Here is a 15620-nt window from a genome sequence, read left to right as displayed (position 1 = left end):
TACCAGCTGATACTCCTTTGGAACAGAACCATCATTTGGCTGACAATGATGATTGATCCCTCTCCTTATCGTCGCCTGGTTGGCCGTTTGTTGTATCTTCTACATAATCGCCCTGAGCTCAGCTACTCTGTCCATGTGTTGTCTCAGTTTATGCAGGAGCCGTGTGGAGCTCATTGGGATGCAGCTTTGCATGTTGTGAAGTTTTTAAAAGGATCGCCAGGGCAAGGGATTCTCCTTCAGGCAGATTCTGATTTATCTCTCACGGTACACTGTGATTCGGACTGGTCTTCATGTCCTATCACCCGTCGCTCTCTTAGCGCCTTTGTTGTGCTTCTTGGTGGCTCACCTATCGCTTGGAAAACCAAGAAAACCAAGAAACAAAAGATGGTGTCACATTCTTCCGCTGAAGCTGAATATCGCGCCATGTTTGTGGCTCTTCGTGAGTTACAATGGTTTCGTAAGTTATTAACAGAATTAGGTATTGAACAATCTATGCCTGCCTGTTTGTTTTGTGATAACAAGGCAGCTCTCCACATCGCTGCAAATCCGGTTTTCCATGAGCGTACGAAGCATATCGAAAATGATTGTCATGTTGTTCGTGATGCCGTACGTGATGGTATTATTGTCACCAAGCATGTGGCGTCGAGTGAGCAACTAGCTGATATTTTGACAAAGGCTCTTGGGCGTCCTCAGCAGGGTCGGCCAAGTGAAATTTGTGGCCTAACACAAAACAATTTTTTTTCTTATGGATTTTATAGATAAAAATTTAAAACTGAAACTAAATCTTATAATTTTGGAAATTGAGGCCTATTTTTGCAATAACAAAATAGATAAATTTACAAATTGAGGTCAAATGTATAACTTTCATAAAAATGAAGCCTGTTTTTGCAATAAAATTATATTTTGAGGCATATTTTTGTTACTAAAAATCTCAAAAAATTTAGAGGTCCAACACCAATGTGTCTTAGAAATGTGTGAAGGGTCGAGCCTGGTCCTCAGTTCCTATACATAATGTCCAAGTTGGGTGTTCAGGACCTTCACACTCCAACGTGAGGATGAGTATTACAGAGAATATTACAGGATAATGTCGTATCAATGTGTATTATGTTTAAAGTCCTATTGTAATAAAGTTTAGGTCTCGATATCTTAGGATTTAGAGTCTATCTTGTGTTCAGTCCGATCTGTATAAATATCAAATCATTGTTAATCAATAAAGGCAAGCTAGTTTTATATCTAATTCTACATGTCACACTCTATGTAATCCTTTTAATACTTGTCACTTGGTGATTGCATGCTTCTAATCAAAGCTATTTGGATCCAGCCCTAGCTCTAGACACGTGCTAGGTGTGCCATAGCACAGTGTCTGTTCATTTTTTTGATATTTTTGGTTAACAATATGGTCCAAAATTCTTTTAACCAAAAATTATAGGGGAAAATGCCATTTTTTTAAGCTTAGGCCATTTTTTTTTTTTAAAGTTCAGGACCTTTGTTATGGCTTCTACTCATAACCATTAGAGGAACAAAAAGAAAATGAATAAAAAGAACAATGCATAACAGAATAAACATGAAGAATGAAAGGAAAAGATGCAGAAAAGGAACACCATAATAACTGGTGACCAAACAATAACAATATTTTTAAAAATATATTAAATATTAAATAAATCAATCAATAAAAATATTAGTACTATTTTTAATGTATATAAAATAAATTTTACATTTGATTTAAAAACAAAATTTGTGAATTAAATTTTAGATACATCATATTAAATACCGGTAGTTAATATTAATCTACAAGAAAATTTTAAGTATAATTTAAAATATTCTCTAGTTTTTATTTACAATATAAACATCTTTTAAATTTATTTTACTATTAATAAAAATTTTCAAATAAAGCCTTCAGATTAATTTAACATGAAATTTTGTATCAAATTTTTTTTCTGCCAATATAATATGAAAATATGAATATTACTGTATTATAATATTGAAATATTATTAATAAAGATAATTTTTATTTATTTTAAAATAAAAAAGAATTTTAATATTTGTTCTATTTTTTAATTGTTCCTCATTTATTTTGGGGAGTAATATTTTTGTTTTATTATAAGTGAAGAATGTAAAAGAACGATGAAAAAATAATATTCTTTATAAAATATAAAAATTTTGAAGAATGAAGAAAAATTAATTTTTATTAAATTAAGGTTACCAATCGGAGTCTACGTTGAGCCGGGCCTATTTGGATCGGTGGAGCATAGGTTTTGTCAAAACTTTCTAACTACGCCAAGTTTATTTGGTAACGTTTTTTTTTTTTTAAGTAAAAATTAGAAGCTTGCAATCACCAAGTGACAAGTATTGAAAGGATTACATAGAATGTGGCCTGTAGAATTAGATATAAAACTGGCTTATCTTTATTGATTAACAATGACTTGATATTTATACAGACCGGACTTATTTGGTAACGTTGTAGTTTTTACTGTTGAGATACCAACATATTATTTTATGTAGAAGTAACTGTCGAGTGAAGCTTTAAAGAAATTGACAGAGAGAAGATATTGGTAGGTCATATGGTACGTAAACGTAATCGTTATTATTTTGTGGTGGTGGACCGGTGGTAGGTACGGAAAGAGTATCTCTGACTGCCAAATAGTACTGTTTACTAAGTAAGAGAAGACAAGGCAAAGCAATACAATAAATTAAAAGCAAAAAAACGATAGTTAGTTTAAGCATTGACGAATTAATGAAATAACTAGAGTTTGTGTAAGTTATTTTATTTTGTTGTAGTAAATAAACCAACCGTTTGCATAAAATAAGAAAGGTGTACTATTACGTAAATAAATAACTTGTGTGATAAGAATGAGATTACACATGTATTCTTATGTGGCCGAAGGTTCAAGCATATTTTTTAAATATAACATGTTGGCTTAAACTAGCGACCATTAAAAAAAAAAAAACGAATAAAAGAATGATACGGAATAGAACAAGCATATTTAAAGAATAGAAAAGAGAATATTCAGAAAAGGAATAAGTTGACAAAAAGAAAAGAATAACATTTACATCATGATGAATGGTATCAAACAAAAATTATATCTTTAAAATTTTAATAAATAACTAATAAATCAAATTTTAATAAATATAGATTAATATTTACCTTATATATTTCTTAATTTATAATTAAATAATTTTACATTTAATACTATCTCTAATTAGTTTTTACATTTAATTTTAAACTAAAATTTGTGAATTAAAGTTATGTTGGCTTATAACAGATTTTATTATGGGTTAGTGAGTAATACTATTCTTCTAAAAGCATCGCTAATATCTCTTATATTTTTTTAGTGTATGGATCATACATTTGTTTATGTAATAATTGTGTTACAATAATTCTGTATAATGTCTTTATAATTACTTTTTAAAATTAATAAAAATTTGTTTTGCCGAAACATTGATATGTATAATGGTTTTTTTTACTGATATAGATTTTTTGAAGCAATAAAATAAACTTTCTCTATTTTATGTTAAATATTGATATAAATATTTAATAATTTTTTGTTTTATTCTTTATAAATTCTAGAGAGGAACATTTTTGTATTTTATTCCTCTTCAGGTTACTCTTAAATAGAAAAAACTGAAAAAATATTACATTGTTCCTAGTTTATTTCCTAAATTTTATATATTTGTGTTTAAGTATATTTAATATACATTGTTCCTCGTTTATTTCCTAAATTTAATTATATTTTTGTTTTATTTTATTTTAGATGACACTATTTTATAAAATAATATAAAATATCCACAAATATAATTTGGTCACATGCAAAATAGTCTACTTTAGGTGATGCTTTCAATACTCTTCTTTGAATTTTTTGATTGGTTTTTTTTCCACGGCGACCACATGTGTTTATTAATCTATATTCTATACCTATATGTTTTATTATTATATTTTATTAGCTCCATATTTTTTTCAGTCTTATTTTTATGTTTCTAGTTCCATTGTTATTGTTGACAAAATTAAATCTTCTTTTTCTATTCTACTGTAAAGTATATTTACATTTTAAATTATACACAATGAAAGTAATATTTTTTATGGTTTCTGAATATATTTAGCTGCATATTATTATATTTAAATTATATTTTTATGGTTTCTGAATATATTTAGTTGCATATTAAATATACTTTATGATTTCTAATATGCAACTAAATATATTCAGAAACCATAAAAATACTATAACTTAAATATACTAATGGTAAAAATTAATATCTATTCAATATTTTATTATGTAAATTTAATATTATTAATGATAAAATGATTTGTGCCCTATATAATTTATATTTCAGGATCCTGCCACTGGTGTAGCTGTTTGGATTTGATGTTACTGTTGCCATTTTCCGATTCATCATTAAATATACACGTTCAAACCGTTTTTCACACCGACAAAAACATATATCTAAATGGCTCTCTCGTTGAGCGACGACGACGACGATCCTGGTCTTTCACACCGTTTCGTTTTTCCGGCCAATTTTTCTGTTAATTTCTCCGTTTCGGAGTGTGTTTCCGATCGACAGACATGGATTTGTTTTCCCTCATGGACTGTTGACTGTTTTTGTCTGTCAGTTTTACTTGACAATTATTTGTCTCCCTGTCTTTCGGGAGTTAACCGTCTTGCAAAACCGCCATGGCCAGGGATTTATAAATCAGAGTTTTGTACTCGTCTTCTCTACTTCTACACCACCCTTTCTATAGTCTCATCAGAAGAAGTTACAATGAGTGATTTCCTTCGTAAATCTGTGCAAGACCTCGATCTTGGAATCAATGATGTTCCAATAATGATACCACCGGATTTCTGTTCTCAGGCGACATCGATTAATCGCTTCTCCATTGTGGTGACTACTACATATCCTAGAAAGCAGAATCTAAGGGCGTTAATTCGTCAAATGCCACGAGTCTGGAGAATGGCGGATTCATGTGTGGGGCGAATATTAGAAGGAGGCAAAGCCCAATTCCGTTTCCAGAATGAAGAATCGATGAACTTGGTACTCCGACGAGGCCCTGGTCTTTTAATGACTGGATGATTTCAACTCACCGATGGTACCCAAATATCAGTGAGGCTAAAATGAAAATCATCCCTTTCTGGGTCCAAATTCAATGTTACCCCATACTTTACTTCACTAATGCTATGGTTCGGCGTGTGGGTAACCGTTTAGGACATGTGATTGAGGTTGATTACGATGAGAATGTTAATCAAGTTGGGGCTGTTAGGGTACGCATCAACTGGAATTTAGATAATCCTTTAAGGTTCCAACACGCATATCAGTTTGTGGCTGGAGAGAACTCTATTGTTAAATTCCGCTATCGACTCTGCAATTTCTGTACCAATTGTGGTTCATTGAAGCATGATGCAAAGGAATGCGGTTTAAACTTTGATAATGGAGACCCAGACTCCTCTGATGATGAAGGAAATGATGGGGACAATCTTAACATGAACAATGATACACCTGATGATGTCTCTCTCCCATCAGTGGACACTGCAACTTTGATACCAAGACTCCAGCGACAACCATCAAACACACAACCAACACAGCCTCAGGGTACAACGACCACTACAAGCCTTCCTAGCGTGTTTGAAGACACTGAACTCACAGTAGAAAGAATCAGATACCTTCACGCCAAACATGCAGGGAAGGCGCATAATGTCTTCAGTGATACTAACATATTAGAAGCAACGTCTGGTAATGCACAAACGGAGTTCATGTTCCTAAAGAGAAAGCGGGTGAAGTTTGAAATAGATTTTAACAAAGCTGAAGCAGCGGAGGAGTGGGCAGTCCTGAGCAAACTCCGAAAGAAGGGCAAGACTCAAGAGTATGAAGGTTCCTGTTCTGCAACATATGATCTTTACAGAGGCGCGGCGGGCCCGGTACCCCCATATCCAATATGAAGATCATCTCCTGGAACTGTCAGGGCCTTGGTGCGCCGCTGAATCAATCCCGCCTTTCTCGTTTATGTCGTATAACTAAGTGTTTTGTTCTTTTTTCTTATAGAAACTCTAAATAAGGACGAATTTGTTTGTAATTTGGCTTGTAATCTAGGATTAAAAAACGTAATAACGCAGCCCCCACAAGGCCAAAGCGGTGGTTTGGCCTTGATGTGGAAGGATAATGTGTGTTTGTCCACTCTTTTTCAGGACGAACGCCTTATCGATGCACATATGATTTATAAGGATACTAGTTATTATTTGTCTTGTGTGTACGGTCACCCAAAACAGGGTGAGAGATACAAACTGTGGGATCATTTGACTACCATCTCTCATACACGTACAAGGCTTTGGATGCTCATAGGCGATTTCAATGAAATCTTATCAAACGATGAAAAGATTGGAGGGCCTCCACGGGATGCTTGGACTTTCACAAACTTCATAAACATGTTAGCTGATAGTGATTTAAAGGATATCAAGACAAAAGTGGATCGTTTCTCATGGGTGGGAGAACGGTATACGCATACAGTTAAATATTGTTTGGATAGAGCTCTAATAAACTCAATATGGACAACAACCTTCCCAAAATCCGAGGGAGAATTTATGGAGTTCACAGGTTCGGACCATAAACCTCTTTTGGTGGTGCTAGACAATACACCACCAACACAGAGCAAATCATTCCTTTTTGATAAACGACTCCTAGATATTCAGAATTTTAAAGAGGTAGTTCGAGAGGGATGGAACCTTCATTCGCATTTGTCGAATATTTCGATCACGGATCAAGTTACAACAAGTAGACAAGCCCTTGCTAAGCTACGCCATACCACATCTATGAACTCTGAATTGCACATCAAACTGTACCAAGCTCTTCTCAATAAAGCTATGGCGAGTATGAATTCTATAGAGAGACGTCACATACCACAACTGTAGAGATATCTCACCAAAGCATATAATGACGAAGAAACGTATTGGAAACAAAAGAGCCGCAACCAATGGATGACTACAGGGGACCGTAACACTTCTTTCTTCTATGCTAGTACCAAAACTAGATTTGCAAAAAATGGAATAACCCAAATCAGTGATAAAGATGGACTAAGCTACAGTGGGGATATAGAGATTGGAAACCATGCTCAAAATTTTTTTACAGAGGTCTATACAAGTAACAATTGTGTGGTCTTTGTCTCAGACTTTGCAGATTTCAAAGCTACGGTGACCAATGAAATTAATGATGATCTCACAAGAGACTTTGATGCGGATGAGATATATAAAGCTCTGAGTCAGATAGGTGATGACAAGACCCCAGGACCAGATGGAATTACAGCAAGATTCTACAAGCATTACTGGGACATAGTAGGTCCGAATGTTGTTAAAGAGGTTAAACTCTATTTCGAAACAGCTTGTATGAATCCCGCGTTAAACCACACAAACATATGTATGATACCAAAAGTGACAAGTCCAGAAACATTATCAGATTATCGACCGATTACCTTATGCAACATCCTTTACAAGATCATTTCGAAGTGTTTAGTTAACCGATTGAAGTGTCATCTAGATGGTATTGTATCGGATTCTCAAGCGGCTTTTATCCCAGGGAGGGAGATCAATGACAACGTGATGATTGCACATGAACTCATGCACTCCTTGAAAGTAAGGAAGAGAGTTTCCAAATCCTATATGGCAGTCAAGACGGATGTTAGTAAGGCATACGATAGCGTCGAATGGAACTTTCTTGAAACAACAATGAGACTTTTTGGATTTTGTGACAAATGGATTCAATGGATTATGGGAGCAGTTAAGTCTGTGCATTACTCAGTGTTGATAAATGGCTCACCACATGGATTAATAACACCACAGAGAGGGATACGACAGGGTGACCCTTTGTCCCCATACCTCTTTATCCTATGAGCGGATATACTTAGTCATCTAATAAGATCTCAAGTAATAGACGGAGACATTCACGGTATTAAGATTGGCAATGAGGTTCTTGCTATCACACATCTTCAGTTTGCTGATGATTCTCTGTTCTTCTGCGAAGCTAACGTTCGAAACTGCCAAGCTCTCAAGGATGTCTTTGATGTGTATGAATACTATTCTGGACAACAAATCAATATGACCAAGTCAATTATAACCTTTGGTTCGCGAGTTTATAGTTCAACACATAATAGACTAAAGAGTATTCTAAAGATTCCTAACCATGGAGGAGGGGGTAAATATTTAGGCTTACCTGAACAGTTTGGTCGAAAAAAAGCAGAAATGTTTCAATACATTATCGAAAGAGTAAAGACTCGTACATCAAACTGGAGCGCTAAGCGGTTAACACCTGCAGGCAAGGAAATCATGTTGAAATCTGTGGCTTTGGCTATGCCTGTTTATGGTATGTCTTGTTTCAAACTGCCTAAGAGTGTCATTGATGAGATTGACTCCATATTAATGAATTTTGGTGGGAGAAAGGACCAAAAAAATGAGGTATTCCTTGGGTGGCATGGAAAAGATTACAGTACAAAAAAAAAGAAGGGGGACTTGGTTTTCGTGACCTTGAAAAATTTAACGATGCACTCTTGGCAAAACAAGCATGGCGCTTAATTCAACATCCAAATACCCTGTTTGCTAGACTTATGAAAGCTCGTTATTTCAAATAAGATAACATATTAGACGCTAAACAGAGGAAAAATCAATCATATGGATGGTCATCTCTGTTAGTTGGCATCAATGTTTTAAAGAAGAGGTCACGATATTTGGTAGGAAATGGTGAATCCATAAACATAACAACAAATAATGTGATTGAATCCCATCCACCACGACCTTTGGAACTGATCACCTCGGAGGAAGTTACTGATTCGAAACTCAACACCCTAATTTCAAGGAGTGGCTCCCACATATATTGGAACAACGACCGAATTCAGGATATTATTCATCCTCGAGACCATGAATTCCTACACTCAATTCTTTTGCCGATAAGAAATTTGGAAGACAGACTAATATGGCATTATACACCAGATGGTGTTTATACAGTTCGATCAGGGTATTGGTTCCTCGCACATGATCCTTCTAACTTCATTCAAAGACCTCCGGCTCCGCATGGTTCAATTGAACTAAAAACAAAGATTTGGCGCCTTCCGGTTCTGACGAAGATTAAGCATTTTCTCTGGCAAACTTTATCTGGGGCCCTAGCTACCCGGGTCCGTCTGAAGTCGCGAGGTATGCAAATTGATACATTATGCCCACGTTGCCGTCTAGAAGAAGAAACTATAAACCATACTCTGTTTACTTGCCCTTATGCAAACCTAGCTTGGAGATTATCAAACTCGGTTTCATAATCACAATTTCCTGTAGATGAAGTTGAAGAAAACATCACTACCATTTTGAGTACCACCAACTCATCAAGTGAAATAATTGAAAAACAATTGGAACCTTTTTGGGTAATGTAGAGAATATGGAAAGCAAAGAACAATTGGTTTTTCAATAATCTTTGGGAAAGCCCCTCTAAAATTGTGATTAAGGCTCAAGCTGAAGTGTCTGAATGGTGCTCTATACAAATTCCACAACTTCATCTGCGGTCATCACAACAATCAACACAACAGCAAACTACACACTGGACTCTGCCGACTACATATTTGGTTAAATGCAATTTTGATGCCAGTTATGATCAACAAACTTCAAAAGCTCAAGGTGGATGGATTATAAGAGATCATCATGGTTGCTGGAAAGCTTGGGGATCAATTGATATGGGTAAAGTGTCTTCTCCGTTAGTAGCTGAAACAAAAGCTCTATTAACAGCTCTCCAACAAATGTGGATCCGTGGATACACATTGGTGATTTTCGAAGGAGATAGTGAAGTACTTGTCAAGATCATCAACAGTATATTTACTCGATGTGAGATTGAAAGCATGGTATCCGATGTACATTTTTGTAAGCAGAAATTTCTCTCTCAATCAATTTGCTATGTTAATAGATCTTGTAACATGGTAGCAGATTTCCTGTCCAGATTATCAATGTCTGAATCATTTTTTTCTGCGTCTGTAAACCCACCATCAAATCTATTACTGAACGATTTGAAATAAATAAATTTTATTTTGAGGGAAAAAAAAAGTATACACGTTCATTTAAATTATTTGACCTTGACAGATCCTAAAACATTCATTTCCCACATCACACATTTAATAGCATCACTGCCACAACCACTTAAGCCAAGTGGCATAACTACGGCCTCTCAATTCAATTTCGTAGCTCTTATCTGAGAGAGGTCGATCTATATATAGGGCTAACTACCAAATTGGTTTGATAACTCATGTTTCTCATGGAATGGTACAAGTTCACAAGTCTTCCAGTTCCTAATAGTACTATAGTAGTAAACCAAAAGAAGAAAACATTAACTTAAAAACCTTTATACATTGACATTTTTGACTATCTAAATCAAGTATGAAAAAAAAAACAAAAAAGAAAGTGATATTAAATTTTAGTATTTATTTCCAACAACTCTCCCAAATAATAACTTAATAAGTTGTTGTAAGGTCAATTTTTTACTTAAATTTTGCAATAAGTTGGTTCTTAAAAACCAATGTGGAGTCAGCAAAGTTAATGAGGGATTCGTTCATGTAACCATCAAAATAACTGTTAGTACAATTAGTGGCCTTATAAAATCTTTTTTTTTTTTGCTCTGTATGGATCACACATATAGGAATGGAGATCGCAAATATATTTGTCAACCCTACATAAATATTAATGACAATAAGCATATGATCACCACCATAGATTAAGACACCTGCTAATGTATACCGCATAAGGAACCGTCTAGATACAGAAGGGAAACAGATACATCCTTCGTTTCAGAAAGAATACATAGCTGATACCGATTACAAAACCATGTTTTTCTACCGTGGTATATCTCATTGTTCTCAGTTTGAGGTTTGTAGTTAGTGGAACTTGAATCCAAAGGTAAAAGATGGATAATATGTTTCATTTCTTTCTTAAGTATGGTTTTGATTGGCAACTAATTAGCATAAAGGCATTTGAAAACAGGATTCTAGAAACATTAGATGTTATGTACTTCTCCACAAGTGATGATGCTATAGGGAAAGAACAAAGAAATGAAACATTATTTTCTCAAGTGTATCCTTCAGGACCCATCACTCTCCTCATTTTTCCAGGAGGTGACAGAACGGCCGGGCTGCTTCCATGTTGGTTTTGCTCAGAGGCTTTTGGTTCGAGGGCGTCTCCTTTTGAAGCTGGAATCTGAAGCTTCCCTGGCTCAGTTGGTGATGGAGAAGACGAGAAGTACCTGATGAAAAACCAAATGATAATCAGGGCGATGAAACAAGTTTTTCTTTCTTTCTCTTGTGAGTTTCTTTTGAAAGACTTAACCTGTGATCCAAAGCTTGTTGTATGGTGATCCTTTGTCGTGGATCGTAGATGAACATTTTTGCTAGAAGATCCAAAGCATCATCGCTTGCCATTGGGAAAATGGTACGTAATGGTGGAGCGGGTGTATAGGAGAACTCCATGTAGTCTGGGAGATAGATCATATCAGACCATTGGGAAGGTACTGGAGTTCCAAAAGCTTGAAAGATCTTTCCGAGTTGATCAATCTCAGTAGAACCCTGAAGAAAGTAAAGCATTACGTAAATAAATCTTGACAACTGCTGATATAAAGACAATCCTGAAGTATAGAAACATGTTTTGAGAAACAGAGATCTTTTTAAAACAAATAGTATTAGACATTACCGGTAAAAATGGTCTACGAAGTAATAGCTCAGCAAAGATACAGCCTGCAGCCCAAACATCAACTCCAGCTCCATACTGTCGACTCCCAAATAGTAACTCAGGCGCTCTGTACCATGTAGCAAATACCTGTGTGGATAAGCATATTCAGCTCTGAATCAAACTTTAGTACTCTTCCACAAGCAAATTCTAACCAAAAGTGATACTTTAGATCTGATTCTGAATCAAACTTTAGGACTCTTCCACAAGCATTTCTAACCAGAAAAAACACCTACACAACCAATCATTTTCTCTATCCTCCAGAGTAAATAATGTCGATAAGTCTGTACGCAACAACTTGGTATTCAGTGACTTTAAATAACCAATCTTTTATCTTACCAAAACCAGGAAACATAGGTATGCAAAGAATCAGAATTAAAAACATAAGATGTGTTCTCAAAGCACTGTACAAATTTTTCGTTTCCTGCTAACGAGATTTCTACACAACCAATCAATTTCAGAATCATCAGCAACAAATTGGTATCTAGCAACTTCTAACCATCAATCTTTCACAAACCGAAAACACAAGGATGCAAACATTAAAAGCAAAAACACATGGTGTCTTCTCAACAACTCTCTATCTACTCTCAATTTGTTCCCAAGAAACAAATCCAATAGAATCATCAAGAACCAGACTAACCTAGCTGCCAATTTAAGCAAAAATATCATCAAATTACCTGATGAGTAAACCTCCGATCCGGACTCCCAAACAACCTAGCCAAACCAAAATCAGCCAACTTCAACAAACCATTCTCTCCAACCAGCAAATTATTAGGCTTCATATCCCTAACAAAACACAAACAAACCACCACATCATCAAAACCAAACCTTTAAAAAAAATGAAACCAAACATACAAAAAAATAAAATAAAAACACTCTTCCTTTACTAAACCTGTGAAGAACCCATTTCTTATGACAATAAGCTAAACCCTTCAAAGTCATCAACATATAAGACTTGATATCACCAGGAGATAAGAAGATGTTACGGTCACGAATCACCGCTTCTAAATCCGTTTGCATATACTCAAAAACAAGATGCAAGCTTCCATTGTGAGGGAAAGCATCAATGAGCTCAACGATGTGTGGATGATTCAGCTCTTTTAATAGCTTAACCTCTCTCAAAGCTGTGAAATTTACTCCTTCCTTTTGGTTCCCTAACCTAATCTTCTTCACTGCTACAGTTTTCCCAGTCTATTAAAACAACCAAACAAATAAAAATCGAAGCTTTAAAGTTTGAATCTATTGGTTGAAATTGAAATCGGGGAGAAGGGTTTAGGGTGCTTACCTTTGTGTCTGTGGCTTTGTAAACGACACCGTATGTTCCTTCTCCGAGTACTTGCCGGCGAAGGTACCGATCTACTGGTTGGTTTTCGCCGGATTTTGACATTGGGGTTTAGTGTTTTGAACACTACGACGAAGACGAGGGCTAATGAAGCACCTTAAAGAATTAGATTCGTTTGGTCTTAATTTTGCCCTTATATTTCAGTATTTTATGAAGTAAACCTCATATTTCTGAAATTATCAGAAACAACCCTATTGGAGCATGTTAAAAGCTTTCAAGTTTCAAGTCTTTGCCTTTTGTTATGGAACAGAAGTCGATTGGAGCATGTTAGTTTGTTCAGTTCATTTCCGATATAGTATTCGGGTAATATATATCATATATGGGATGGTTCGGAAAATTCTAGTAACTAAACAATCGGATGGTTCAGAAAATTCTATGATCTTTGGAGCATTATCTTGTTTGGAAAATGTAGGCTTTGCTTCGATTAATGCTTTGCCCCAAAAAAACAAAAACATTCAAACATGTCAAGAATCACTTCCCTAGAGCCTCTCTAGAAACAAGTACAACATACTTTCAGATAATGCTTCAAGGTAGAGAAAAAGCAAAATGCAACATCTTTTGAAGAGACGGAGGTGATTGTTCTCATCCAGACTTGGGCTTAAGGAAGAATCACGACTCTTGAGGTTCTGGTATTGGTGGCTGATCAGGCAAAACCAGAGCTTCACCATTGGCATCAGGCTGTTGTTGTTCATTAGAAGGTTCAGGAGGAGGAGCGGCAGTGGCGGCAGCAGTCTGCTCATCTTCTGGATGGAAATTAATAGGGAATTTAGTCACTCTAGGCTTGTCTGAAAGTATGTTCCTCTGGACTTTATCAATCAAAACCTTAGTTGGAGGCTCTTCCCTGAGTTGCTCATCCTCGTAGTCATTGTTCACGTAATACCCAACTCTCATGAATTCTTGACCCATGTAAGAACATGTCAACAACAGCACAGTGACACCAATGATGTCTTCTTCACGAATCTTTGATGGATCGGGAGGATCCGCCTGTAAAAAAAACACAGTAATAGAGAGGGTTAAACAAAGACTCTGTTGCTAAGGCCACAACTGTAACAAAGGAGTGTGCCAATGTTACCTGCAAAACGAACCGGTAGTTGCCAACATTAACAGGGCCTACAAGCACACTCTCGAGAAGTTGATCATAAGTCTCATCTTCTGCTGAGCCTACATAGATCAGTTTCCATTCCAAATCTGTACTAAAAGCAAAGCTAAGGTCCAAGTACTGAACAAACCTAATGTTATCATAGCTTTACACCATACATTACAAACAAACACACAAAAACACTAATCAAAGGCGAGACCTTTGTGCAAATAGATCAATCCCAACTAATAAGACAACAGGACTTGTACAAGTACACCCCTAAAATCCCAAAGTTTCAATCTTTAAATTGACATCACAAAATCATAACCAAGCATGAATCTGATACAGCAATAAGGGCAAATCACAATCAGTAAGAAGAATACTAAAACCTAATTTTACAAAACCAAGCAAATCATCAAAAAAGATTTCAAATTTCTGGGAAGAAAAGGAGAATTTTTTTACCGTCTTTGAGAGAGTTCAAACACTCGTAAGAGATCTCGAACTGAAAAGGGCTAACGAAAGGAGCAGGATTATCCAATACGGCGACGTTGGTGATGTTGATAGCACTCATTATATGTTGTTATCGAACCCTAAAACTTCATTCAAACTCGGGAGAGAGAGAACCCAAATAACGAAATTGAGAACAAAGTTCCGGTTTTTAAACGAATTCGAAGCAAGGAAGAGCTAGGGTTTTGGAATTTACGAGGTTTTTTCTTTGTTAAATCGGGTGGTGGTGAGTGAGAGAGACGAAGGAAGCGATTCGAATAGAAGAAGAAGAAGAAGATGAAAGAAAGGTTTCGATTTTGGGGGAAGGGAAGGGGGCTTTCTTATAACCGGTTGCCGTATGAAAGGTGACCGGCTATTACCGGTTCGTTGATTTGGCGGGAGGAGAGTGCTTAAGTCGCGAAATCGAGGAGGGAAATTTGCTAAAAAGTTGAAATTTTAATTAGTGATACAAAACATTATATGACGGAATTGTTGTGATAGTTTTCCTGATTTGTAACCTTACTAGTAGTATATTTTACCATGTTTATATAAAACAATTGTATCTTATATATTTTACAATCAATGCTGTTACAAATTCTTTGAATATCCTAATTCTTTTGAATTTGTTCAATGATGGATCATTTAGTGTATATATTTTTTTTTTAAAAAAATTTGAATATCCTATATATATGAATAAGGTACATATATATGAACTTTCATCATAATCTCATCTTACCTAATGAAAGGTTTTCGAAATTAGAGATTAAAATGGTCCAAATTTGAAAATTGAGGATTAAAAAATGACATTTTTGAAATTAGAGATTAAAAGAAAAGACATGTTCAAACTAGATGGAAACTCTAACGAGTAAATTCCCACCGTAAACGATTTTCATCTATTTAGTTAACGATATGCCTCAAATGGTCAAGTTAACAAAAAAATCTATCATTTTGTTCATGAAAAGCAACAAAAAGTTTTTTTTTTTTTTTTTTTTTT

General features: G+C 35.3%; 2 protein-coding genes across 2 annotated transcripts; both read right to left on the bottom strand.

The window, feature by feature from the left end:
- LOC104701261 (cyclin-dependent kinase D-2-like) lies at positions 10941-13154 on the bottom strand. Its single transcript, XM_010416908.2, has 6 exons — positions 13006-13154; positions 12613-12911; positions 12398-12506; positions 11685-11810; positions 11325-11560; positions 10941-11241 (listed from the first exon to the last, which is right to left on the bottom strand). The coding sequence occupies exons 1-6, from the start codon at positions 13105-13107 to the stop codon at positions 11067-11069; spliced, it is 1047 nt and encodes a 348-aa protein (XP_010415210.1). The 5' UTR covers positions 13108-13154; the 3' UTR covers positions 10941-11066.
- On the bottom strand, positions 13458-14939 carry LOC104701260 (probable histone chaperone ASF1A). The gene is made up of 3 exons (XM_010416907.2): positions 14603-14939; positions 14135-14250; positions 13458-14046 (listed from the first exon to the last, which is right to left on the bottom strand). Exons 1-3 carry the CDS (start codon positions 14709-14711, stop codon positions 13672-13674), a joined length of 600 nt encoding a protein of 199 aa, XP_010415209.1. The 5' UTR covers positions 14712-14939; the 3' UTR covers positions 13458-13671.

This window comes from Camelina sativa, chromosome 7 (genome assembly GCF_000633955.1).
Source record: "Camelina sativa cultivar DH55 chromosome 7, Cs, whole genome shotgun sequence".
Classification (NCBI taxonomy): domain Eukaryota; kingdom Viridiplantae; phylum Streptophyta; class Magnoliopsida; order Brassicales; family Brassicaceae; genus Camelina; species Camelina sativa.
This window is presented reverse-complemented; position numbering and strand designations above follow the sequence as displayed.

What these genes read in the sequence shown, in the direction of transcription:
- LOC104701261 (XM_010416908.2), bottom strand. Translation starts at nt 13,107, where the DNA reads ATGTCAAAATCCGGCGAAAACCAACCAGTAGATCGGTACCTTCGCCGG. An exon ending in AAGAAATGGGTTCTTCACAG is followed by an intron (nt 12,507 to 12,612) that starts GTTTAGTAAAGG and finishes GTGTTTTGTTAG; the next exon opens with GGATATGAAGCCTAATAATT. An exon ending in ATCGGAGGTTTACTCATCAG is followed by an intron (nt 11,811 to 12,397) that starts GTAATTTGATGA and finishes TTATCCACACAG; the next exon opens with GTATTTGCTACATGGTACAG.
- LOC104701260 (XM_010416907.2), bottom strand. Translation starts at nt 14,711, where the DNA reads ATGAGTGCTATCAACATCACCAACGTCGCCGTATTGGATAATCCTGCT. An exon ending in TTTGAACTCTCTCAAAGACG is followed by an intron (nt 14,251 to 14,602) that starts GTAAAAAAATTC and finishes CTTTTAGTACAG; the next exon opens with ATTTGGAATGGAAACTGATC. An exon ending in ACTACCGGTTCGTTTTGCAG is followed by an intron (nt 14,047 to 14,134) that starts GTAACATTGGCA and finishes TTTTTTTTACAG; the next exon opens with GCGGATCCTCCCGATCCATC.